This window comes from Phoxinus phoxinus, assembly GCF_949152265.1.
Source record: "Phoxinus phoxinus genome assembly, chromosome: 23".
In the NCBI taxonomy this organism is placed as follows: domain Eukaryota; kingdom Metazoa; phylum Chordata; class Actinopteri; order Cypriniformes; family Leuciscidae; genus Phoxinus; species Phoxinus phoxinus.
The window spans coordinates 23870875-23898769 of NC_136898.1; the positions used below are offsets into that span (position 1 = coordinate 23870875).

The 27895-nt window shown below is 39.5% G+C and overlaps 1 protein-coding gene across 1 annotated transcript in view; it reads left to right on the plus strand.

Moving 5' to 3' along the window:
• palm2akap2 (PALM2 and AKAP2 fusion) overlaps positions 1 to 27895 on the plus strand; it is a 132282-nt gene that overhangs the window by 74437 nt on the left and 29950 nt on the right. The window contains exon 10 of the mRNA XM_079598861.1: positions 4514 to 4596. Within this exon, the coding sequence (XP_079454987.1) occupies positions 4514 to 4596 (83 nt within the window). The remainder of the gene's footprint in view (positions 1 to 4513; positions 4597 to 27895) is intronic.

Genomic DNA, 27895 nt, shown 5'->3' on the forward strand with positions numbered 1-27895 from the left:
GGACTGTCCCGTATTAGCATATTTACGCCCTCGACCACTGACGGACTGTCCCGTATTAGCATATTTACACCCTCGACCATTGACGGACTGTCCCGTATTAGCATATTTATGCCCTCGACCACTGACGGCCTGTCCCGTATTAGCATATTTACGCCCTCGACCACTGACGGACTGTCCCGTATTACCATATTTACGCCCTCGACCACTGACAGACTGTCCCGTATTAGCATATTTACGCCCTTGACCACTGACGGACTGTCCCGTATTAGCATATTTATGCCCTCGACCACTGACGGACTGTCCCGTATTAGCATATTTACACCCTCGACCACTGACGGCCTGTCGCGTATTAGCATATTTACGCCCTCGACCACTGACGGCCTGTCCCGTATTAGCATATTTACGCCCTCGACCACTGACGGACTGTCCCGTATTAGCATATTTACGCCCTCGACCACTGACGGCCTGTCCCGTATTAGCATATTTTCGCCCTCGACCACTGACGGACTGTCCCGTATTAGCATATTTACGCCCTCGACCACTAACGGACTGTCCCGTATTAGCATATTTATGCCCTTGACCACTGACGGACTGTCCTGTATTAGCATATTTACACACTCGACCACTGACGGACTGTCCCGTATTAGCATATTTACGCCCTCGACCACTGACGAACTGTCCTGTATTAGCATATTTACGCCCTCGACCACTGACGGACTGTCCCGTATTAGCATATTTACGCCCTCGACCACTGACGTACTGTCCCGTATTAGCATATTTACGCCTTGGACCACTGACGGACTGTCCCTTATTAGCATATTTACGCCCTGGACCACTGACGACCTGTCCCGTATTAGCATATTTACACCCTCGACCACTGACGGCCTGTCCCGTATTAGCATATTTACGCCCTCGACCACTGCCGGCCTGTCCCGTATTAGCATATTTACGCCCTCGACCACTGATGGACTGTCCCGTATTAGCATATTTAAGCCCTCAGCCACTCGGCACGCCCCACGGAAGAGGGGAGTGGGCTCATTATCATTTAAAGAGACATGCACCGAAACGGTCGCTGTGAACAGAGCGTTTGAGGAGGTAAAACGGGTATTGTTTTACACAACCATTGAGGAATTTTAACCAAAGTATATTACAAACATTACATGACAATCATACCAACTTGTGGAATATGGGCAACCAATGACCCCTTTAAGTATATTTGTGTTTGTTTTTCAGTAAAAATATTCAAACATCCTTATAGCAAGGTAATTGTACCTGCTAAAAAGGCTATTCACAATATTATGGACATAGTAGATACACTACTGTTGAAAATGTTGTGGGTCAGTAAGATGTTTTAAAATGTTCTTCTGCTCACCAAGGCTGCATTTATTTGATCAAAAATACAGTAAAAACTGAAATATTGTGAAATATTATTATAATTCAAAATAGCTGTTTTCTATGTGAATATGTGTTAAAAATGTAATTTATTTCTGTGATGCAAAGCTGCATTTTCAGCATCATTACTCCAGTCTTCAGTGTCTCATGATCCTTCAGAAATCAGTATAATATGATGATTTGATGCTCAAGAAACATTTCTGATTATTAACAGTGTTGAAAACTGTTTTTTTCTGACCCAAAACTTTTGCATGGTAGTGTAAAATATTAAATATAAAAAGAAGCTGATACAGTCTTGCTCAACCAGTAAATCTTTTGTTTTTTCTTTCGGATGTTTTTAGTGGAAAACTGCCTTGATTTTGACATTCTCGTTTAGCTAATCTAATGACTTAATCCTGTAATGAGCACCAAAGGGCATCGCACATATTATGTGTTTATAATCAGCATTTAATTTCCTCTGATTCCCCATCTTCAGTTTATTCGCTTAGCATATTGCATTGTAGAGAGCAGGGTGGCCAATGTAATGTCAATATATAATTCAATTGAATCTGAAATAAGCATTTTACAGCATATTTACTGTAACTAGATTTTGGAGCTGACACAACTGGTAAAAAACACTGGGACAAAACACTGGGACAAAACACTGGGACAAAACTACACAGGGTTAATTGGCCAGTGCTAATATCTTTAAAATGGATGGATATTAGATTATCAACATGGTTTGCCTGAACGGATGATTGATACTTTGAAGAACTGTATTACATTACATACAAAGTACTGACAGTCTTCCCTCATAACCCCTAAACAAAGACATCAGGTTACACTTTATTTCGATGATCCACTTTAGACATTATACTGACTAACTTTGCAACTACATGTCAACTAACTGTCAGAGTATTAGTAGACTGTTAGGGATTAAGTTGATGTGTAGTTGTAAAGTTACTTATAGTCAGTATAATGTCTAAGGGGAGTATCAAAATAAAGTGTTAGCAGATATTATACTTGTTGTTTAACGAATATACAACATTTATGAAACGTATAATGTGCATTAATACCCTCCTACGCCTCATGTTTGCTATAACATAATGAATACTATGGGTGTTGTAACCGAGTTGTTAAAGATCTGGGCTGGTAACTGAAAGGTTGTAGTTTTAAACCTTGGGATGATCCACTATTTCTTCTGGCCGATAACTCCAGGTGACGTGCTGTAAGTTACTTGAGTAAAAGAGGTCTTCAGCTGCCTTCCCTCCAGATACTTCTACATTTACCACATTTATCACAAAAGTGCACATGGAAATTGCCGGTAAAATCAAAAGTAACTCACTTCATTCACGTAAAAAAAAACTAAAAAAAAACATATATATAATATATCACTGGATCAACATACATTAATTTATGCCAACAAAAAAACTATATATATAATTATGTTGCATAAGATAGAAATATCTATTGTAGGTTACCAATTGTAGGTTACCACTTCGTATACAGTGTAAAAACTACAGATTTTCTTTATATTATGTTGCATTAGTGCAAATCTTCCTGTGTTTGTCAGGTAGTGAATCTCAGATAAATATGAATATATATTGCATAAAAAAATTGAATCGCCTAACACATCCCTTTATATTCAAAAACAAAATCACTTGAGTCACAACTTGTTGTAATACCATTTGAAAACACACAGGTATCAGCTTCCCAGGAGGATTTGGGAGCATCGGTAAAGACGTTCAATATAATGTTATTAGTCAGAGAGCCGTCCGAGAATAACAACAGCAGCTGCAATCCTTTCCTCATTTACATAAACCATTCGAGAGGCAAACGGCTTATTTACAGGATTCTTCTGTCTTTCTGTCTTTCTTTCTTTCTTTCTTTTCAAAAAAGAACTAGCTAGTTGAAACACTTATGGACAGAGCAATAAAGATATAACAAAAATGATACATTTATGGGTACAACTGCTTGTCACTGGGACAGATGTAGCTTATTTACCCCAAAAAGTTAATGGTATATATCTTAAGGGTACATATTACTACTCTAAGGTATTCAAATGCGCCGTATAGGGGTGAACAAGACACAAAGTTGTCCTTTTAAGGCCACTGACAAAGGTACCGTTTTGCATATTTGTTCTGATAAGTGTATAAAATATGAGATATAACCTTTGAACATGCAGTTCAGTTCACATACCCCTTGCTAAATCTGTAATAGGTTTATAATTTTTAAACATAAATATGTCCCTCCGCTGTCCTGAGTGGCAAAGCTGGATCTTGAGATCAAGAACTGTAGGGAATAATCCCATGTGTGGAGCGGGATATGTGTCGAAGACTTTCCTAAAACAGCTTCACTGCTCAAGACACACAGTTATCACACAATCATCACAAAAGATGCAAGAGAGGAAAACAGATTATTGGGGTAAATATCGTCATCATGGCCACTAAAAATAATTATTATTATTATTATTTATTATCAGTTATGTCTGAACTAAAATCGCTGAGCTGATTACAAACAGACTTTGAGAGAATGTACTAGAACTCACATTTAGAGAAGATGCTGATTAAATCTGTCTATCTAACTTATCAAAGCTCCTCCATAGCTACGTTTTCAGTCCTCATTTACTCACCCTCGTGTCATTCCCATAAGTCTCCCGTTCATCTAGATAAAAGCCTGAATTAAAACTCTCCATCGTGTGTGTGTGTGTGTGTGTGTGTGTGTGTGTGTGTGTGTGTGTGTGTTACCCAGCATATTTAGCATTTCAAACCCACCATTATCTTGACCTTTGACCCTAGCCTGTGTGTGTGTGGGCCGCTATGATAAACACATGCGCTGTGACCTTCCTGCTTTTAAATTTACAGCAAAATATCTAAATGACTTTTTTAGATAAGTAACGTGAGTTGCTTTGTTTTCAGCATGTTCTCTCCTGTCCTCATGTTACAAACTCAGAATATTAAGCAAACTTCTTAAATAATGTGTTACTTTCCATAAAAAGAAACTAAGAAACGCTATTCCAGTTAGTAGGAATAGCCAGGTAGACATTTTAAATCTCCGCAAACCTGCATCTGGCAGGTGACAGATGCATGGATGGTTGTTTTGAGTTCTGATAAATGAGTGATTGAGAGATGTGTTGTTGCAGGCGGGGAGAAGGCACGGTCAGTGCTGCTGACCGCAGAGAACGGGCTGTATCCTGCAGCGACTGCCAGATCTGAGGACCCTCTGGTGAGTCTGTGCTCATCACATTCACAGAGACACCTGTGCTGCATATATACATATAAGAACGTCATTTCAATACATCTTTTTTAATAACACCTAGTAGGATGCGAATGGGTTTGTTTGCATCTGGACAGTATTCCTGACGCTGCTTTACTATTCTGCCGTAATTATAACTTCAGTGTGCTGTTAAAATGATCAGTGAGAAGTTATACTGGGTATACTGGTAAACTGGACAATGTTTCCTCCTGGAATAGCAGCATTGTGTGCCTCTACAGGAAATTAGTGCACTTCCCCTATATACAAGTAGGGGATATAGGGGATGTACAATATGAATGCATGATCATTTGTATTTGAAGTTATATTACTGATACTGTATCATGCATCATGGTTGGATCTTAATATTTCACCTCATAATCAAACAATAAAAAAATAAATGACGGGCCATTTTGCATGAAATCAAGCATAGGCTATGTGTAAGACATTCATATTGTTTGCATTGTGGCATTATTTTCATGACAATTTCCTCACTTTTTTATTCTAAATGTTTATTATCATTATTTTCTCACTGCTGTAATGCATTTATTGAAAGCCTATTTATCAAGTGTTTGTTTATTTTACTTAATTTTTTATTTTCAAATATGACCAGGACATTGGACAGTGTGTGTGTGTGTGTGTGTGTGTGTGTGTGTGTGTGTGTGTGTGTGCGTGCGTGCGTGCGTGCGTGCGTGCGTGCGTGTGTGCGTGTGTGTGTGTGTGTGTGTGTGTGTTTGAGATTCACCCTCTCGTCATTTGCAAATAACGCATTAATTAAAGTCATTTCAAAGCACACATCTTTGATAAATCGCTGAGGAGGAATGTTCTGATTACACCAGACATGCGCGATGAAGACATTCTTCAGATTCTTTGAAGGCTTGTAAGTTTTCCTCTAACGAGTCCGCAGCGGGACATAGTTGCACAACTTAATTGTTCTAGAGAATGTGCAACAAAAAAAAAAAATGCCCTCGGCTTTCAATATTTCACTGTTGACCCCCTGCGTTTTTTGTTTGCTGGAGTGGAAACAAAGGCAGGATGGGGGCCAGACTGAATAGGAGAGCTGTAACCCGAGCAAAGCGCTCGACTCATTGTGATCAGTTCCTGATTGCACTAGAACGAGAGAGAAACGTCCACGCGGCTCCAGTGCTGCTCCAATCATTCATTATTCAGCGGGCGCGTGCTGAGTGCGAGAGAGAGGGACGCGCGCGAGAGAGTGTGTGTGTGTACGCGCGCGCGCGCGAGAGAGAGAGAGAGAGAGAGAGAGAGAGAGAGAGAGAGATAGAGAGAGAGAGAGAGAGAGAGAGAGAGAGAGAGAGAGAGAGAGAGAGATGTCATAACGCTCCGCGCGAGCTGGACGCCAGTGCGTTAAAGCGCTCAATGTCAAAGTTGCTGCAGCAGCGCGTGCATCTGAGAGTGATGATGCACTGACGCACTGACTCCTCCGTATCACAATATTCGCACAGTGACGGTTTCATCTTACAACCTACAGCTGAGGAACTGATACACACTTGATGCTGTCCACTGGTGAGAGGTAACCTTGCTTTCTATATCAGTAAACATGTGAATAACAACATATGACACTGGCATAAGAGACCTGGCATCAATTGCTACACGTTAAAAACCTGGTTGTTCGTGTACTGTATGTGTCTTTTGTCTATAAATATGAATAAGAGTGTAATCAAAATCTGAAAGAGGCAGCTGCAGTGGTCCTGACATCCCCTGTCCCGGTGCAGGTGACCTCTTCTTGTAGTGCACCTGCTATAGAGGTGAATATCGGTCACTGTGTCTTGTGCGAATAAAGTGCATGTGAAACAGACACATTTGCATATTATCCGCGTGAGAATTAATCATGCATTTCTGTTCAAAGGACACAGATTTGTGGCCGCATGTGAAATATGATGCATGCACTGTAATTCTATAGCAACTGGCAAAATGCACATTGTCTGTTTACTTTAGCAGTTCAGTTAGCATGAGATACACTGTCTGACGGACATGCGTTTGAGATGCGCATGCACTCTGATGAGAGTTTATTGATTATAGTGGCACTGAAATGTCATTTGAAGGATTCTCAGAAAGGCATTATCTAATCAGTAATAGTTTGTTTGTTGTTGTTTTTCTAGAAGGGCCTCGAAATAGCTGGATTTTAATATATTAATCTGCTCAGTTTGTGCATGGAGTATAAAGGAGAAGCAGGTTGTATGCAAATTCTCATATGGTCAGCATTCCTGAGGCACCGTGATCCATGAGCAAAGCTTCCAGCGCACCACAGTCTAGCACAGATGTGGTTCAGACTCACTGTGTGAAGAAAACCGATGGAAAGATCAACGAACGACAGACATTCTCACGCAGGGATTAGTTTCCCGAAAGCATCGGACTATGCCAACTGTGGTCACAAATTCTGTTGTTATCAACATAGTTCAATCATTTAGCGTTTCCCGAAACCATAGTTCCAGCGAACATTCGCAGACAGCATCTCAAACCACTATAAAAAATGCTGGGTTGTTTCAACCCAATTTTGGGTCAAATAATGCACAAACCCAGCCGTTGGGTTTAACCCAACGTTTGGGGTTTGCCCATATTTTACCCAAAATTGGGTTGAAACAACCCAGCATTTTTTAGAGTGTTGGAGCTATTTTCACGAAAGTTTCATGGCCCACGGAATATTTTGTTTTGTGAATATCTAAACATGCAATATGTCAAAAGTAAGAACAGACTTTCAAACAAACAAAAAACTGTTTTATTTTAGCTTAATTCATTCCTTTTTATCAACACTTGAATGTGGGTAAGTTTTAATGAAAAAAAGCTGAGAGAATTGTGATTTGTCAAAGATACATCCAGATCAGATTCAGAACGTGATGAAAACACAGATGGAGTAGATCGAGTCCATCAACACCCCCAAAACTTCACAGTCCTATAGCTCGTCCCGGGTCGACATTTCATTCAGTAACATTCGGCAGTTTTCATTTATATGCTGTTTCACGAGTTTACATGTTAATGAAATCTGATGTAATATTATAATGCGTATTTGGCTTGCAGTCCGGGGGGAGGGCTCCGAGCTCAGAATTCGGCCCGACCCCAGAGTACTCCCCCCATAGTTTTTAGAGATCATAGGTATCTATGAACGGACCCAGCCGAATGTGGGGTGAAGGGGTGGTGGTGGGATGCTGAGAAATTAGTCATGAGACAGGAGGTAAGGGAAGGCTTTATTTATACTGGCTCCTTCTCGTGCTGATTGGATGATTACCTGAACATGCTCCTCCCGAACTTTGTTTACATAAAACTTCATTTAATATTGATGTGCATCTGCTTGATGGCTTGTTTCTGCTTCTTCTTCGCCTGTGTTTTGATCAGGAGATTCAGTGCTTTTTCAGAAGATGTGTAATAGCGCCCCCTACCGTATAACAGTGAAAACACGGAAAGCCGGGAAAGAGTTAAATGGCATGTGGATTTAAATTGATCATGTTTTTGGGCACAGTAAGCAAGCTAACATTCAGTGTGATCTATGTCTTTCATTCTGTTTAAATATACATTTTAATCTATATATCGTAACTAATACTCTAAAGAGAGTTAGTTGACATGTAGAGCAACGTTAGTCAACCCAATGTCTAAAACAAACATCAAATGGCATGAATCAAAGACAGTGAAGTATACATTAGGTGCCATGTTCACTACAGCAGCGTCTCGGAGATCTGGAATAGATCGATCGGCTGAAATTATCACTCAACTACACGCACGTGAAGCCATTAATGACAGTCGTATATTGTTGGACCAATGTGGTTCAAACGACAGAGGCGTGACCATGTTACTGTAGTTTTGGGAAACAGTTGTGAATGATGGTTAGTTTCTCCAGCTCATACTATGGTAGTTAACATACTATGGTAGTTAATCAGAGAGTTAAACGCAAACCATTTGTCACTCAGCTGAAAACTCCGCTTTTCCGGGCCAAGAACTTAGTAATACATATGGTATTCAGATAATGATGCAGCTGGTCCATCTACAACAGGCTGTGCAGAATACACAGATTAAAATAGCAGACTTCATAATCATAATTTCAGAAGTCCATACACCAAATCCATGGCATTTTTTGCATGCAATTTGCTTTGGATGGTTTGTAAACTGTAGACTTTGGTTGATCTGTAGGTGTGTGCCACATCTGAGGCTGTGAACAGGTTGTGCAGATGGCACAAATTTAGTAGAAAACAAAAAGCCTTGAGTCAAAATGTAATCCAGAACATACTATTTGTAACAATGCTGACAGATATTTAAAGGAGAACTCCGGGCAATTTTTAAGTTAATCTTGATCGTTATACCTTTGTGAGTACTGTCTATAGAAAAACCCGAACCGGATTGGTGCTTGCAACACGGAGCTGCTACCGCTAATGCCCAGAGCTCCACTCAGCTAACGGCAGTTATGGGGCATATTCATAAAGAGTTCCCACGGGACTTCAGCGCGAGACTACAGCTAGCCGTCTAAAACACTATTTAGGTGAATTTAAACAATGGCTAAGTTGCTAAACGCATCTTGTTGTCATCTAAGGACCCTGTTCATGTTGTTCCGGATCGTTCTGGAAAATACACGGATAATGTGACCCGGGATTTGTCCCGGGATCTTTTGATTTTGGTTCTGTGAGTGCGTTCACACACATCCCGGTAAGATCCCGTAAAGACACGCGACGTCAGGATGAGACGTGTAACGTACGCATCGAAAACATGTACACTAGCGCATCGCGTACCGTTCCACAGAGCTGGCGAGCGCTCTCAGCTTTAGCGCGGATAGTGAGGAGCTCTGGTCTCTGATTCGTTCCAGTTTGCAGAAATTTTTCCGTTCTTTCTTTGTTGATGACGAACACAAACTTTCTAGAGTCGCGCGATGGCACGTGCGTCATCACTACGACACACACCTTACGGCATTGATCCTGGCTTTTCTTACACACAGGGCGCGTTCCGGGACTGATCCCGGCAATGTTACTAGGTCCGCAACCCGGGATCAATGCCGGCATCAATCCCGGGACGTGTTTGCGTTCACACAGAAGGCACTCTGGCAATTTTGCGGCAATTTCCCGGGATCAACGCGCTGTGTGAAAGGGGCTTAAGGGTTACAGCTGGCACTTTATGCTTACTTTTTGAATTACAAATCATGAGTTTTATTAATCACATCATACACAATTACAACGTTGTAAAATACATTTTCTCATGAAATCAAGATGTTGCACCTTAACTTCTGGAAATTGTGTAGTATCTATGTAATAATATAGTTATACCAAGTACAATTTTTGTGTGTAATTTTCATTAGACAGAATAATGAACGATTCTGCCATGTAACTAGCATTACAAACCACTGAAACTGGGGATGAAACGTTCATAAGTAAGAGTATATTCTCTCTACCAAACAACTACTGTCACTTCGTGGCAGCTATTTTCCTCTCAATCCAGAATCGTATTGATTGAAAGTGGCCTTTAGTTTCAACACTTACAACAGGTCAACTCACTTGCTAATTACTGAAAGGGAATAGAGGAAAGAACGCTCCCGTACACTCCCTTAACCTCTTCTTCAAAATGAGGTTAGACAAATATGACCTCTGAAAAACCATATCCTGAAATGTGGATCCAAATGTTAAAAGGAAAGCCATCACTGGACACCGACCCAATGCTTGTGAAATTCCATCGAAACATTATGAAAATATGAAAGTTGTGGGTGGCGTGAATTGCATCCAGGAAAATGAGCAAAGAATCCAAGAAAAACTAGTTCTTTGAAATTGTGAAATTCTGTTAGCACCAGTTACAGTCTCTATCCTTGGGTCTCTTCAAACTGTGATTCCTGGAAATCATATTGCGTTTGTGAACATATGAAGAGTATCTATCATACACATGTCCTAGACTAAGTTTTACTTACAACTATTTACTTCCAGAGACTCTGCATCGTCTCCCTCATGGTTTTGGCCTTAGATTACACTTACATTAACTACCATTCACAACTGTATCTGCTATAAATTATCCATCCATATCATGTAGCTTGTAAATGAAACAAGAATTCAGCTATCTGCACATAATCATCAACAGGTGAAGTGGTGTTGTGTTCTGACATTATATCTTAATGGGAAGTAGAAAGCATGTTAGCGGCTTGGCGATTTCCCTGCTGTGTAATGGAAGCATTGTCGGATAGATGTGAGCCGAGGGGTATCATTTACGCTGTGGTTAGAAACCAGGACAGTTGAACCCATGGGGTATATTCCACTTTTGTTGTCCTGTTGTCCACTGAAGTCTATGGAAGTGAATTGCATTGTTTATGTATCTTTTACCCAGAGCCCTAGAGGTAGACTTGAGCCAGCTGATGGTCAGCTGTGTTTGCTGCTTTATTTTCCTCTCACCTGCGACTCAATTTCCAAGAAAAAAAGGTTGCACAACACTAATATTTCTTGTCTTCTTGTTGCTCATTTTCTTTGGCAGTTAAGCAACAACACCATATCTGTCCTAGAAAAGCAGGAAACCACCCTCTTATATTCAGAGTAAACACTCTCTCAGTGATAAGAGTTATAATCTTCATCTCTGCGATTGTTTCCCCAAACAAAGTAAATTCCACTTGTCTGCTAATCACAGCACACTTTCAGCCCAGCACTCAATCATTCCAGGATTATTTTATTTTAAAGTGCCACTATGATGCTTTTCCGGGTATTATCTTTCATGTAGTGTGTAATATAGCTGCTTCTGATAATTATAATGGGCATTTGGTTTCTGACACACGCTGTAAATGGTAGACCAATCACAACAGACTGAGCCATCTGACCAATCAGAGCAGAGTAGACCAATCACAACAGACTGAGCCATCTGACCAATCAGAGCAGAGTAGACCAATCACAACAGACTGAGCCATCTGACCAATCAGAGCAGAGTAGACCAATCACAACAGACTGAGCCATCTGACCAATCAGAGCAGAGAAGACCAATCACATCAGACCAGGTCTTCTGACCAATCAGAGCAGAGTTGACCAGTCACATCAGACCGGGTCATCTGACCAATCAGAGCAGAGTAGACCAATCACAACAGACTGGGCCATTTGACCAATCAGAGCAGAGTTGACCGATCACAACAGACTTGGACATCTGACCAATCAGAGCAAAGTTGACCGATCACAACAGACTGGGTCATCTGACCAATCAGAGCAGAATTGACCAATCACAACAGACCAGGTCACCTGACCATTCAGAGCAGAGTAGACCAATCACATCAGACTGGGCCATCTGACCAATCAGAGCAGAGTTGACCAATCACAACAGACTGGGACATCTGAGCAATCAGAGCAGAGTTGACCAATCACAACAGACTGGGACATCTGACCAATCAGAGCAGAGTTGACCAATCACAACAGACCAGGTCACCTGACCATTCAGAGCAGAGTAGACCAATCACATCAGACTGGGCCATCTGACCAATCAGAGCAGAGTTGACCGATCACAACAGACTTGGACATCTGACCAATCAGAGCAAAGTTGACCGATCACAACAGACTGGGTCATCTGACCAATCAGAGCAGAGTTGACCAATCACAACAGACCAGGTTACCTGACCATTCAGAGCAGAGTAGACCAATCACATCAGACTGGGCCATCTGACCAATCAGAGCAGAGTTGACCAATCACAACAGACTGGGACATCTGAGCAATCAGAGCAGAGTTGACCAATCACAACAGACTGGGCCATCTGACCAATCAGAGCAGAGTTGACCGATCACAACAGACTGGGCCATCTGACCAATCAGAGCAGAGTTGACCAATCACATCAGACTGGGCCATCTGACCAACAGAGCAGAGTTGACGATCACATCAGACTGGGTCATCTGACCAATCAGAGCAGAGTTGACCGATCACAACAGACTGGGACATCTGACCAATCAGAGCAGAATTGACCGATCACAACAGACTGGGTCATCTGACCAATCAGAGCAGAGTTGACCAATCACAACAGACCAGGTCATCTGACCATTCAGAGCAGAGTAGACCAATCACATCAGACTGGGCCATCTGACCAATCAGAGCAGAGTTGACCAATCACATCAGACTGGGTCATCTGACCAATCAGAGCAGAGTAGACCAATCACAACATGGGTTTCAGGAACCTTCAAGAAGCCTAATGTATGGTGCTACCAAAATTATTTGTACATTTTAGAAATAAATATCAAGAGGAAGAGTTTATTCTGCTGAGAAAAAAATCAACAATACTAAAGGCCTTTGTCATCATTTGTTAAATTTAGCCAACAGAAATGGTGGAAAATCATTTATCTTTCTAGCCATGCCTCATGGCACTGAATCTGAGAAGGAATGTTCAATACTTTATGCACAGCTGCACTACTTCCTGAACTTTAGCCAGCTCCTTTGCTTCCTGTCTCCCATTATTGGACAAACTGATTAATCCAGGTGTGTCTGATTATTGTTGTTGGTCAGGCACACCTGGATTAATCAGTTTGTCCAACAATGGCAGACAGGAAACAAAGGAGCTGGCTAAAGTTCAGGAAGTAGTGCAGCTGTGCATAAAGTCCATTGCATTTGTGACACAATGTAATTTACTGTAGTATAAAAAATAATCTTTACAGTAATACCCTTACAATGGAAGTCTTTGAACTTTGTAATGGAAGTCCACACTGTATAACCTTGCCTGTGCAAAGTTATATCCAATCTTCTAACACCTGTCAAAGATGGTAAACCCAATAACGTTTGTATGATACGTGTAAGGGACATGATGAAACTATCCACACAAGTTCTGTACATGGAAAAACATAACCAAGAATTCACGAGGTTAACCTGTTTTGCTCCCGGAAAACATTCCCTGTTGATTGATATCAATTATTGAGGAATTTAGCATAGTCTATCAAACTCTACCATGTGACGAAATTCCAAGAAGATGAGAAACTAAATTGTGGATTGTTGTAGGTGTGGCCGGAGAGCTTAAAGTAGAGCCAAACGGTGATGCAGCGTCCCTGGAAATAGCTTTTGACTTTACTTTTTGTGTTGAAACTTCCCTTCCCAACTAGCCAGCTGTAAAACCCAGCAATATAAAGTCTCATACAAAGTAGTCAATGCAATCTATACACCATATTCCAAACGCCGGTTACTAAAATACACTTTCTGTTATAACTAGGGTTTTCATAAGGGGTTTTTATAAGTCCAATGATGAACACACTGAAAAAAAAGTTATTCACTCGCTCAAGTATTGCACTCAACTGCTGCTCCCAAATCAAATAGCTATTTTTATCTTAGTCATTGATCACAATATGTCAAGTTTAACGTCAGTGACATCAAACTTAATTGGTTGTCATGTGTCTCAAGAGCAAATGTCTTTCTAGCGCCATATTGTAAATGAGAAAAGTGGGAATAAATAGCCCAAAAACAACTTAGACAATTTTTAAAAGACTTTGCCGTTGTGACGAACCCAGTGCCCTTCACATTAGTAGGGGAGAGTGGGGTGATTTGTGCCAGGGGGGAAGTAGATCCACCCCTTGTTTCTGGAAAACCATAGGAGAAATTGGTCATTTGACCACATAATTTTGAAAAGCAATCAATTTTACTCATCCTCCAAAGAAGAGAGACACATGGCATGAGTGTAAACACATTTTAGCTCAAAAAACAGTTTTTTTCCTTTCCAAGTAAAATTTCTATGATTAAGGTTTTTTGATTGTAGTGTCTGAACAAGTATAGACACGTTTGAAAACATTTCACATATGTTTTAGTGCTTTAGCATGCTATACAATGAGTATATACAGTTAGCATAAAGTTAGCTCTTAACTGCTGGATCATGCTAGTTTTTCAAACTTGTGGGTCTGGGGTGATTTGTGCCAAAGGGCCTGGGTTAAGTTGTGCCAGATCCAGACCACCTAGACCTCCATACTCACAGGGGATAATCTGGAGAAGTGAGGAGATGGGTATGCCTCATCATCAGTGTTTGACTTAGGCCTACCTACCATTTGTTTAATTTAGCTAACACTGATTTCAGTTTTGAGTTTGCACTATGTTATTAAAGAGAAGTTTTATTAAGTTTTTAAGTGGCCTAAATCACAGGATGTTTAGAAATTAGGCTAGTCACTTTATTCTTATATGCTACATAATTGACAGACAGTGTTCTATGTCAAAAGGCATCTATTGCCACAGCCTTTTTGCCTGAAATGATTCACAAATATCATAAATTGTGTTACTATGGTGCTCTAAATGGTTGCTAGGGCATGGCTTGATAGCTTCACAATGATCATGAGAGACTGATTGGTCGTCTGAGTAAAATGAGCCCGCCCTCTTGTCTCTGTGACACTGTGATCCAGAGTTATGTTCAATACAAAATTTACCATATTGGAAAAACGCATGCTATGGTATTCTAACAGTTTAATAGGGTGACAATATCTAAATAAACCTTAAATTAGTAATTTTGTATTGAATTTGTCTTGCTTTTATATAGCATTACAGTTCATAACATTAAAATGTTCTGTTTTACTTCAGAAATCACTGGCACAATTTACCCCCAACGTATTCCCCCAAAGGCACAACTTACCCCGCACCAGGGGCAAGTTGTGCCACGAGACCACTTTTTTCCCAAAAGCTATATTTCTGAAACAATTTATTTCAGATCCAAAGTTATTGTTCTCAGGGATGCACCACATCCTGAAATATATGTACATCCTTAAGTTGAAGGCATTACTGTCATGGCCTCACTTTAAAGTCACTTTGAGTAAAAACTGGCACAACTCACCCCACTTTCCCCTATATGGAAAAGAGATGCTAGAAAATTTGGTGACACTTTACAATAAGGTCCCATTAGTTAAAGGATTAGTTCACTTTTAAAAAAAAGTTTGTGACATCACTGACGTACCGAGTCAGTGTTTACAAATGTGCGGAAGGAGGACCATACACACATATTCAAATGTCTTTGTGTCAGTTTATCGTTTAAAATGCCCATTGCGTGTGCGTATCCTGGTGTTGTAATTTTAAAAAGCCTAAAAGAAAATTTTCATCAGGACAGAAATTTTTTACTTTTCACAGAAGCATGACCTTTTCAACGTAATTGCGTATTACGTGACATCACGAACGCACATCACAGAACAGAGCAAGGCGAGCATTTGTGCTTATAAAACTTAAACTTTTTTATTTATTTTTTAAATGACCAAACGTTTCGCTAGATAAGACCCTTATTCATCGTCTGGTGTCGTTTAAAGCCCTTTGAAGCGGCGCTGACACTGTCATTTGGACCTTAAACCGTTTGGGGCCCATTGACATCCATTATATGGAGAAATGTTTTCATCAAAAACCTTAATTTCTTTTCGACTGAAGAAAGAAAGACATGGACATGTTGGATGACATGGCGGTTAAAGTAAAATGTTAGTTGAAGCATTAACTAACAATGAGCAATACATTTGTTACGATATTTAACCATGTTAGTTAATGTTAGTTAAAGTACAACTGTTCATTGTTAGGTCATGTTAGCTCAGGTCATGTTAGCTCAACTTTTGATTTCGGGTCAATATCTCATTATTCCTCCTGAGATACACAGCCGTTTTATGACACACAAAATAAAACATAAATAATTAAAAAGCCAAAATATCTACAGTGTCTGGCCATGCTGGATATCGATTCCAAATGGAGAGAGTGAGAGAATGGATTGGCAGTGGAGGCAATGAAGGCCCAGGGCTTATTCACGCCGTCTAAATAAAGCAGGGTAATCGGGAGCTGGAAATAGGATTGTGGGATGTGGTGATTATCTGTCTGTCGCACGTTACGCTCTCACAGGAACCAGCGGCACTATTTATTTCCACGCAGCTTTGCAGTCTATGCATCTACAGGGTGTTGCTGGAGGCAGCCCTGCGGACAGACAGACAGACAGACAGACGCTAATCGAGTTTGCAATGCTGTCATTGGCCGCTAATGCCGATGAAAGCCAGGTCACGGCTAGGAGTCACGCTCAGGAGTCAATAGGCATGAGTGACGATCACGCAAACGGGATTAATCTATATGTGCGACTGTTTTGACCAGGTCATGTCTAAGGTCGTCTCACAGGGATTTCAGTGGCACTACAGGTAATGGTCACATTAATTTAGGATTAATTGCTATGCTAAGTCAATATTTCATGGATACAATCCAGTCACTTATTTGCTGGCGTATCCCTTGTTCTTGCAGATGTCCAACTTCCAGTGGTTATTTGCAAGTTTGGAACGTAGAATTAGAAAGCAGCTCTCGGTGTGATCCATCGACAGCATGACGGCTCATAGTTTCTGGAAAAGAGCGAGTGTCACGCCAGATTGTGGATTGCGTGTGTTGACATGAATACACCTGTGCTAACAGACTCTGCGTGAGGGAAAGAACCTCTGATTGAAATGGTGGTGGACATTCACAGTGTCTCTCATCGGGAAGCTTTCATTCACACCTGCCGTCCAGATCAGAGTGAAACTCATTATCAGCTGTTATCAGGGCTCAGATCAAAACCATGGCGACAGACGTGCGCCGTACGATGAGGAAGAGGTGCAGTGCACTGTGGGAAACCAGGCTAATCCCCATTAGTTAGCATCAAAATGAAGCCTCCTGCTCTCAGTGTCAATGACAAGCATCATGTCCGTTCTTTTTAGCGAAGTTGTTTGTTTGGACTTTAAAAAGGGATACACGATAGTCCCTGCGTAACAGTAACTATTGCAAATTTAGCCTATGCACAACATTTTTATATTGCATATAACATTTGGGAATAAAGCGCCATTTCCATCGCATGTGTTCAAGAGAACAAAATCATCACTTCCTGGGAAATTGGAGGATGCTGCAATCGGGGTTTTCCCTCCATCGTAAATGAGTTGCGTCTCAGATAAAACGCAATAACCGCTGTCGTGTTCTCTGTTTGGGAATGCAATCGCGTGAGACGCTTCTGGGAGGGAATTGAACCAAATCATTCTGATGACTGATTGACTCCGGCGTTTCAGAGCGTCCCAACCAGCATTTGAGATGCTGTGATGCGAATGGTCCGCTGGTTAGTCCAGTTATCCAATTACATCCTCTGTTGAGGCAAAGTCCTGCAAGGTTTTTGTTGTGCATCGAGGGATTCATTCGGCAAATGTGTTTCCATTGTAGCTTGAGGCGATGCAATTGAGCGAATACATTTTTGATTCACATTTTTAGGTAAAGCCCACTTTTCATGATCCAATCAAGTTTCGTCCTTTTTTTTTTTAGAATATGCTTTTACTTGGCTATCGTGGTATTTCTGAAGTAAAACAGGTTGCAAACAGCATTTCACCTTGATTCTAAGGGTGTTTGTTTAGCTGGGAGTGTGCCATGCTGACCACAGCACATAAGACAGGCCAAAAGCCCTGAATGCGCACTAACAAGAAACCGTCCTCCTCATGTGCTCCTTTTGCTCAGTAGTTTTCAGTGTCCCTGTGTGCATAGTGGAATAAATGTGAGATTTCTGTTTGTATTGTATTGCATATGTGTGGAAAGATTTGTTTTATATAGGCTTAACTTGCAGGATCCCGATTCATTGCATTGTGAGTGATGTCCATAAGCGGATGCAAATTATTCTGAGCCGGATTGCGTCTAGAATCTCATGCACAGAGTCTTTCTTTTCATGTCTCCCCAGCATTCAGCCTTTTGTTGAGCTGCCTGTTTATAAAGAGAGAGAGCGAGCGAGCGAGACCCATGTTGCCATGACTGTTTCCAGCGTAGAGTCCATCTTATGTGTTTCCCAGTTAAATCAACAGATCAACAAGAAATTCTGCCGGCATGGTTTCATTTTGGATGATGTTTTCTGCCTTTTTGGTAGGTGAATTTTTTATTTTTTTTATTGCTCATTGACAAGAACACTTTTTATACACGTCTACAATTAGACTTTGGTTCTTTTTAAGATGCTTGTTTTTGTGCTCTTGATTTAATTGGTTAGTTTTAGATTTTGTAATTTATTTAGAAAGTCTACTATTTAAGGAAATGTATGTTTTAGAACAACATATGTTTTATGTTAAGCAGAATAAGTTAAGCAATTTTCAACTTTTTTAAGTTATACAAGACGTAACAAATTTTTTTAAGTCAGTTTAATGCAATTTGAGTTGAAGTGACTTAAACATTCAAGTTGATTGTACTTAAAATGTAAGGCAGAAACTTTTTTTACAGTGAAATGAGACTAGTATAACCTTTTGTCTGCTTTTCTTTTTTTATTTCTGAACAATTACAGATACTGCAGAATAAATGTCTGCATTAGTTTCAGGAGGGTTTCCCAAAAAGGGTGTTTGTGTTGAACACGAACTCCAATAGTCAGTATATTTAGTCAGTATTCTTTTTTTAGTACACGTTGAGCATTAAAAATCAATAACTTATTTATTTTAATAACTTATTTTGGACAGTAAAATAAACATTAAATTTAAAAGTTTTCCCTATGTTGGTAGGGTAACTTGTTTAGGTAAATTAGGTAAACATTTCACAGATAAACTTATGGAGCAAATTACTGCTATTAAGTCTTAAGTCTAGAAGACTAGGGGCGTGTTTAAGTTTTTAATGTCCTTCCAAGTATGAAATGTGGATAAATGTCAAAATAACGCTAATATCATACACTAGAGTTGTGTGGGGTGGGGGTAAATTGAGCGCGATCTGCTGTGACGTCACAATCATGTTGCATTGTGGTCTATAGATCTGCCTGAAGTGTACATGTTGAGTAGACTCGCTCCCTCTGTCAAAATCAAGGGGTCGAGGGTCTGTTGAAATAAACTTCCCTCACCCACTGGACAAAGTTGAACACATTTCAAATTAGCGGCGGGGATTCGTCTAAACATACATAAGGGGATAAGTTCACGAATGTCTGTCTAAAAGTGATGCCCTCATCCTCAGCACATGACCTGTGGCCGCATCCTTAGACACTCCAACTTTGGTAATAACTACATGACACATTTGAATCTGTAAATTAAATGGCAAACGTCCCCTGTTAATAATGGTTACACCAGTGTCATTTGAAAAACGATTCCATCCAGTTAGTGCTTTTAAAATCTTCTCTCTATTGTGGTATATGTTTTAAAAGTATATGAGTTTTTGCTATGAGCACATGTTGTAACGTTGTGCTCACTCAGCAACATAAGCATTTAGAGAAAATATTAATAAAGGAAAGCAAAAATGACCTGGCAGCAAACATCTGGGTATAGAACAACATTATCCAAATCCTCTTCTTTAAAAGAAGCCAAAGAGCTCTCGTTAACTCCAAGGCTATCTCTAAGCCAAAGCATTTGGAAGTGTGAATTTAATGGCGGGAATATGGCGCTTTTTCCTTTGGCCTTTGATTGAGTTGTTCGGGGTTTGTCCTTGGAATGGTTTTGGGTTTTTCCTGTCTAACTTGACCTCTCACATTGTGCTGAAGGCACAAACAAATCAGCTGCTTCCTCCCGTTGAAGTTTGTCATCCGTTTAAAGCAGTTAAAAGACAGCTGGTTTCAGTATTGCTTGAGGTATAACTGTACTGCACAATAGTCCTTTTGCCTTCCAAGAGTGTGAATGGCAGGGAATGTCTTCTGATCGACACACACTGTCACATGGTCGTCCATTCTGTGTTTACTGTATATAAAATGTAGATTGTTGAAGGAAAATCATCCCTGTTTGATGGCCCACTATAGTTCAAAGAGAGATGCCCAAAATTAGAGTAAAGTAAAAGGATTCTTTGCGTTTAGATTCCTGGAAAAAGTCAGAAACTGTGTCAGCTTCACAATGTGAATCTGGGTCGCATTTGGCAAGGACGAGCAGACTGGTGCACTACATACAGAGCCAGTCGAGTACACCAGAGGAATGTGAGTCCTGATCTTACACCGTGCATCATTACATGGATGTGTTAATGAGCTCTTTAGTTAGGAAACCACATCTTGAATCACGCTTGCAAGAATCCCTAGTTCTGTTATGACAACTCTCAGAGTGTTTGGCATGGTAATGGATATGACAATGTTGATTTGTTTGATATGTAAATATCTGCTACTCTGCTGCTGCAGAGCAAGTACAGGACTTGCTATTGCCAATACACACACGACACGCTGCTGTGAGCAAGTACGACTTGCTGATGCTGCTGCACAATATAGTGTACATGAATTACCCGTAGCAGATCTAGACAGGTGGAGCTGGGGAGGGTGGAGGGTTTCTGAAAGCGCACGTCACTGCTGTAGCAAATGCTGACCAAGTATTTGAAGGTTGAGCAGCGAGCTCATTGGCTACTGATACGACAGGAACCAATCAACTGTGCCCTATAGAGAGCCTAAGTCCCGCCCCTCCGCTTCCGGCTCATGGGACCTTATTTCGGGAAAAAATATGTATGGTAGTCAATGGCGAGAGACAACTTATCTTTTTATTCCATCCGAACTGTGCCCTGAATTACACATATGATGTTTGTCGATTTAAAATATAATTATGAAAGTCAAGAAAGTCGCAGTTTGTTATAAAGCAGAAGAGTAACGTTTAGTTTAATGTGAAAATCGCTCAATGAAAAGTTAGCTTCAGTAAAGTTAGCTTCATTCATTGAGTGAAAAGGTATGACGTCACATGTGCGCCTTTTCGGTTTGTAGTCTTTGTAATTTCGTATTTTCGTATTTTCACAGTCTTATACCTCAACAGTTTTACATCAAACTGCGACTTTCTTGACTTTAAAATGTATCTTTTAAATTGGCAAACATCATATGTGTAATTCAGGGAACAGTTCAAACGAGATCAAAATATTTGTTGTCTCTCGCCATTGACAATATTTTTCTGAAATAAGGTCACATGGTGGTCCACCGGAAGGGGAGGGACTTAGGCTCTCTATAGAGGATGATGTGATTGCAAGCAGGTTGAGTTAAAGACCGATCAGCCTGCGCTATTTAGAGTTGCATTACAGAACTTTGCAACATGTTGGCAGGAACCCAATATTAGCTGTTTATGAACTTCAGGGTGTAATATCCTAAACTGCAATAGAGATATTATTAGATGTGTTGGTCTATTCTTTTGTGGAGGCTTGGATATTGGTTCAAATTAGTAGCTGTTCAAATTAGTTGGGTTGAATGGAGCTATTCTTCTTCTGCCACATGAAGTCATTGTGAAACACTGTTCACAAACCATTTGATTTCAAAATGACAGTGATATTTTAGGCAGAGCTTGAGTTTATCCATTGGGGATAGAGTGCATTCGTGCCTGCCCAAGAATTATTATTTTTACCATGCTTTGTTCCCATAAAGATTTTTTTATAAATCATTAAAGCCAAGTGTTTGAAAATCAGACAATGGTGCAAGACTGTGTACTTATTGACTTCGATCTGGGAAAGAACTACAATCCTTTAAACCATTGTAAATGACATCATAAACTTAAAAACAATAGAGAAATATAAAACTATTGATTTAAAGATGGTGATTATACATTAACATTTATTGGAAAATATGCATACACACTATATAAGTCTATAAACCATAAAGTCCCCCTGTATGCAATAATTTTATCCCTTAAAACTAATCATTGATCACCAAAATTACATATTTAAAAGTTTTTTCCATGAAAATAAACTTCTTCATGCCTTAAAATATCTTGAATCTTACTCTACACCCTTGCCTCATTTAGTATACGCGGTTCGATGAATATGCAAATGAGCCCCGCCTCCACTCACTCACTCAGCTCTGAGATCCACTGTTTGACGATCACACGTTGATCTGATTGGTTACAAGGTAGTTTGTGACGTCAGAAGCACCAGTGATTTCAAACCGTGTTTTTGAGACTGGCTTTGGTTCACTGCAGTTTTAAGGAGAAAAAAAAGGTGGTCCTGACTTATGAATTTGCACATGGTTGGTCTTAAAGCACCATTAAAACATTAAAACCACCACATGGACATATAAACAACATGAAAAACTTGATTTTCACCACAGGGGGACTTTAAGTAGTTTGAGACTGTAGGGAAACGGCGTTATTTACATCATTGGCTTCATGGAAGTGGGCGGAGCTAAAGCGTTTAGGTGTAATGTCACATTCTGTTGATTCCATTATTAAAAGTGGATATTACATATCGATACATTGTTACATTATGTGATTATGATGATGAACTTCTTTAGTTGGAATAATGAGCACTGATTATTTTTATACAGTACGGCCAGGAACATGCATTATAAAGTAAATGTGATGAATACAGATTTAATGTTGACTTAATTTAACCTTGTGTTGCTTTGTTCAGGTAGGCAGTGCTATAGGGTTAATGATTCTGGTGTTTTTTTGCAGTTCTGATCAAACATTGCTGAACTTTGACTCGCATAATGTACTTTTATTCTGTGTCATCACAATTTCTTGACCTTGAGTTATCGAGTGCACTTGCACAACAGCTTCACGAGCAAACGGATGAAGAAACTGACTGCTCTCACCTATCAGGCAGGAGACTCATATAATTGGTTCTGAAGCTAAGCTCATTTCCAGATCAAAAGCCCTCCGGGATGAGATGACTTTGCTGGGATGTGCTGCTGAAGTCGGCAGTAGTGAGGAATGTTACTCCCTGTGCGGTGGCTTCCGTTTTTATTTTATTTTTTCCCAAATGAACTTTAAGGAGGTCTCGGGCCATAATTAAGGGGGAGTAAGCATCTAATGAAGGAATGTTGGAGCAGTGGTTTCAGTTTTACTGTGTAGTCTAGTGAATCGAGACATCGTTGACCATGCTGAAATACACGGCACCTTGGCAGGTTCTCTGCCTCACTTTGGAAAAGAGCCAAAAGGTAAGACATTCATATTATTTTAGAGCTTAACGTGGATTTTGAGCTGTCCTTCCAGGCTTTTGTGCTCTTTGAAGATTATTTTGAGGTGTGAGAATCAGCTGAGGGTTGTTGTTGTGTAGTGATGAGAAAGCTTTCAAACGATTTTACATCAAATACGTAAGACGTTAAGACAAAAATAATGTAAATTGCAGTTTCTCAGGAGCAACTTTGTCATTTCTGTCTAGTATCTTTTTGTACAGCAATGCCAACAATTTTTGGTAACACTTTATTTCCGTAGCACACTTTCTACTAGCCTGACCTTAACCCATGTCAACTAACTCTCATTAAAGCATTAGTAGACTGTCGTTATTTAAAATTAACTTAATATCTGCTAACACTTTATTTTAATGCTCCCCCAACAGACACACTTCTGACTTTAAGTAACTTTGAAAGTATATGTGAGTTGTAGTGGCAAGTTAATTACAGTTTGTTGACATGTACTTCCGAAGTTATATTTAGTAGAATGTCTTAAGTCATCGAAATAAAGTGTTACCACAGTTTGTTGATGTATTCTTGCTGGTTAACTCATGACATGATTGAGTGTCACTCTTGTCTATTTTAGTTGGCATCATAAAAACATTTAGACATATAATTAAGTTTAGTCTTTCTAAACACAAAGCAGGGTTTACCACAGTACAGTACAGCACAGCCTGCAACCTGCATGCTAAATTTAGAGTAGAAGATGTGCTCTATTTCTCTTCTCCCGCTGGACTTGGAAAGCAGGTTAACCAAGAGTTTGACGGCCATGCTGGAAAAGCCATGTTAGAGGTTCTCTAGATAGAAGGCGAGCTTTATTGAGTTGTGTATGAAAATTCATATTTGGTAACACACTGTTATTGAACTGAATTGAATCAACACTGAACCGAATTGAGCTGGATATCGACACTGTTGTCTTCTGTAGAGCTGCTTTACAGATGAATAGAAATGTTCTTGGTTGATGAACTTTCCAACTTTGACTAGGTTTGCAACAGTAATGTGATTATTTCCAATAATCCGAGTAAGGACTCAATTGCAGTTTGATGATCATGACTCAAGTAAACATTTAACTAGTCATTTTGATAACACTTTAGTTTAGTGTCCAATTTTCACAATAAAGTAATTGCTTGTTAGCTATAGTCTTTTGGCATATTATTAGTACTTATAAAGCACATATTAATGCCTTATTCTACATGACCATATTCTACATCCATCTACCCAATATCAAAACTTAACAACTGCCTTGCTAACTATTAATAAGCAGTAATTAGGAGTTTATTGAGGCAATAGTCATAGTTGGTTAATAGTGAGAACTGGACCCTAATCTAAAGTGTGACCGTAATTTTCATTATTTTGATTATTCTCTAACAATTGTGGTTATTCTGTCATTAACCACATACCTATGCATATATATTGAGTATGTATCACAGATCTGTTCACTGCATCTCTGGAACCCGGTCTCAGTCATACAGCATTATATTCATGTCTTATATTCAAACTCAGCAGCACAAAAATGCACATGCACACTTTGGTCAGAGTGGAATAGTTGAGATTAACGCGTTTAAGCGGTTATGAGCTTAAAGGGATACTTCACCGATTAGCATTAAGCTTTGTATCAGTAAACCCGGTAGTATTTTTGAATGGCCGTGCTTCTCTCCCTCATGTCCCCCTGAGACGAGAGATTTCTGTATTGTGTGTCTGGAAAAAAACCTTTACTTCATTTAGCGTCATCATCGGAGGCTTTTCTGGCCAGAGGCTCGAGACTACAGCCAGTAGTAGGAGCGAGTGCCGCATGTTTTCAACACGCCCATATGGCTATACATCCCGGTACAAAGCAATTTGGAAAACACGCTAGTTTTTAAATTGATTTATCAACTAACTCGTCACGGAGACTCACGATAAAATGGCATCTTTTCAGTATTAAGTCGACTAGTAGCCTAGTTGAATCATTTCTTCCGATACTGGCCTCTGTAACCGGTAGGCGTGCGAAGCAAGTGCATTCTGGGAATTGTTGTCTTTTATCCACATGAGCCAAAAATATTTTTTTTTACTTTTCTCATTCTAGAAGGCACCCACTTCTAAATAATTTCACATTTCTTTTCTTTTTTGTTACTCATTTTTTATTTTGAATATTCTTCAGATCTCCTTTTACGGCACTTACTTCCACTCAGAAACAATATCCAGGGGGTCATAACATACACACGTTCTTACATATATGGTCAATTCCACAGGAAAATATGTCCAGAGGTACAAGGAAAAGAAGAAATGAAAAATAATTAACAACATTTAAAGTAAACAATGTGAACAGAACAAACATCAACTTTAAACAAAACATGGGTTGTACACAAGTTCCCATGACAGATAATCAGAGTTAATTAATGGTCAATGGTGCCCATCTTTCAATAAAAAGTTCCCTCTGTAATCTCTACAAATATGTAATTTTTTCCATAGTGTAAATATTTCTCTAAATTGTTAGCTATTCAGCTTGGTTTGGCGACTCCTCTTTAAGCCACTTTATTGTGATTGTTTTCTTTGCTGCTATCAGTAATATCTGTAATAAATACATCTTTTTCCTACTGTGTATCACCACTGGTTTCATCCCTAGAATTGCTATCAGAGGGTCTCTTATCAGTTCAACATTCAATACTTTATTAATATATGTAAACATGGATTTCCAAAAGTTATCCAACAATGGGCATTGCCAAAAAACATGTGAGTGAGTAGCCATTGTCTCTCCGCACCCCCTCCAACATTGACTTGATTGATTTGGATTTATTTTAGCCACAGCTTGTGGTGTTCTGAAAAATCTGTTATTTATCTTCCATTGAAATTCCTTCCACAAATTGGCGTTCGTGACTTTGTGAGTACATATCTCCAACCAAACTTCTTCACTTATTTCAAGCCGTAACTCCCTAATCCACTTTGCCTTTCACATAAAATGAATTATCTCTTGTCATTGAAGCAATGGTTTTATAAACATTGGTCATTGGTTTCCTCATATGTTCTCCACACTGAATTTTTAATAAATACTGTTCTGAAAGGGAGGGCTCTATTAATCTGTTCCAGTTTGGGTGTTTATGAAGCTCCTTAATTGTAGGATAATTTCACATTTCTACTAGATAAATTACCCAATTTAAATACACATTCCTCTTTCCAGCGGTGAAATATCCCTTTAATAAAATTTGATAGAAGTATTGCGTTTACATGAGGTAAAGTTTGATCGCAATATTCCCTAAATCTCATTATAATCACATTATGAGGGAGGATGTAAACGTATTGATGCTTCTTTTAGCTGGATTGAATTATAAAATAAATGAAGTTGAGCTGAATAATGACACCCTTATCGCTTACACTTTATTTCAATGGTCCACGTTAGACGTTCTACTTACTATAAGCAACTACATGTCAACTAACTCTCATTAGAGTATTAGTAAACTGGTAGTAGAATAAGTTGCAAAGTAACTTATAGTCAGTATAATGTCTGTTGGAGGATCATCACAATAAAGTGTTAGCAGATATTAAGCAGACAGTCTATTAATACTCTAATGAGAGTTGACATGTAGGTGCAAAGTTACTTATAGTTAGTAGAATATCTAAAGTGGACCATTGATATAAAGTGTTACCCTATTAGAGCTGCTTTATGAACAAATAAAGGCATTGGCTGGTCTTTTTTTTTTACGGTCCTTATTCTTCAAACCCATTAGCCAATGTGCATTAGCCAAACCATCCTGAAAAAAATCATTTTAGCCTGATATGAAACAAAAGTTTACCAAATGTTTTTTTTGTTTTTGTTTTTCAGTTATTCAGTCAGAGATTTCATACTTGAATGTTTCGAAAGAAGCTGCTATAGGGGTTGTTATCATGGCCATTGAATGGATTAACAAAGTTAGTTGAAGTCTTTATTGAAAAGTCTTTGAGATTTATGAATGCAGTTAGTATTTCTGCCCAGTCACTATTAGGCTGGTTGTAAGTCAATTATGCTCCTTTGCTCTTTATACCATGATGTGTGTACGTGTGAGTGTGCTCACAGCCCCTCAGTAATGCACATAAGCCTTTAAGCCACTGTAATTCAGTTTTCACTAACTGGGGTTGGTGACATTTCTAATGGCTCTTAAGCCAGGTTAAGTTGAAACAAGTTGTGTTTCAACCAGCTCTAGCTGTTGTAAGTACTAAGGCTAATTGAAATACGTCTACAATGACTTTTAGCCTTTTATAGTTGGCAACGCATTCACAAAACAATATTTTGATTGGGCTTCTGGGACGAGGCCATCCTTGTGTTCGTGTGTTTAGGGTGTTGATGTTTCCCATTTACCCGGCTGACAACATCCAGATGAGCCTCTTCTGCGTGTCTTCCCGTAGATTAGAGGTCATATTTTAGGCAGGGCGGTGACAGGGTGTTAAGCACAATGTCCTGCGTTTATTCTCCTCTCCACCTCCTTGTCTCTAAATGTGCTGTCTTTGTTTTGTTTTTAAAACCATCTCTTCTAAAAGCTGACTTAATTTCTTCCTTTCTCAAAGAGGTTTTTGTTGTATTAGCATATTAGCATGTTCATCCACAAACACGACTTT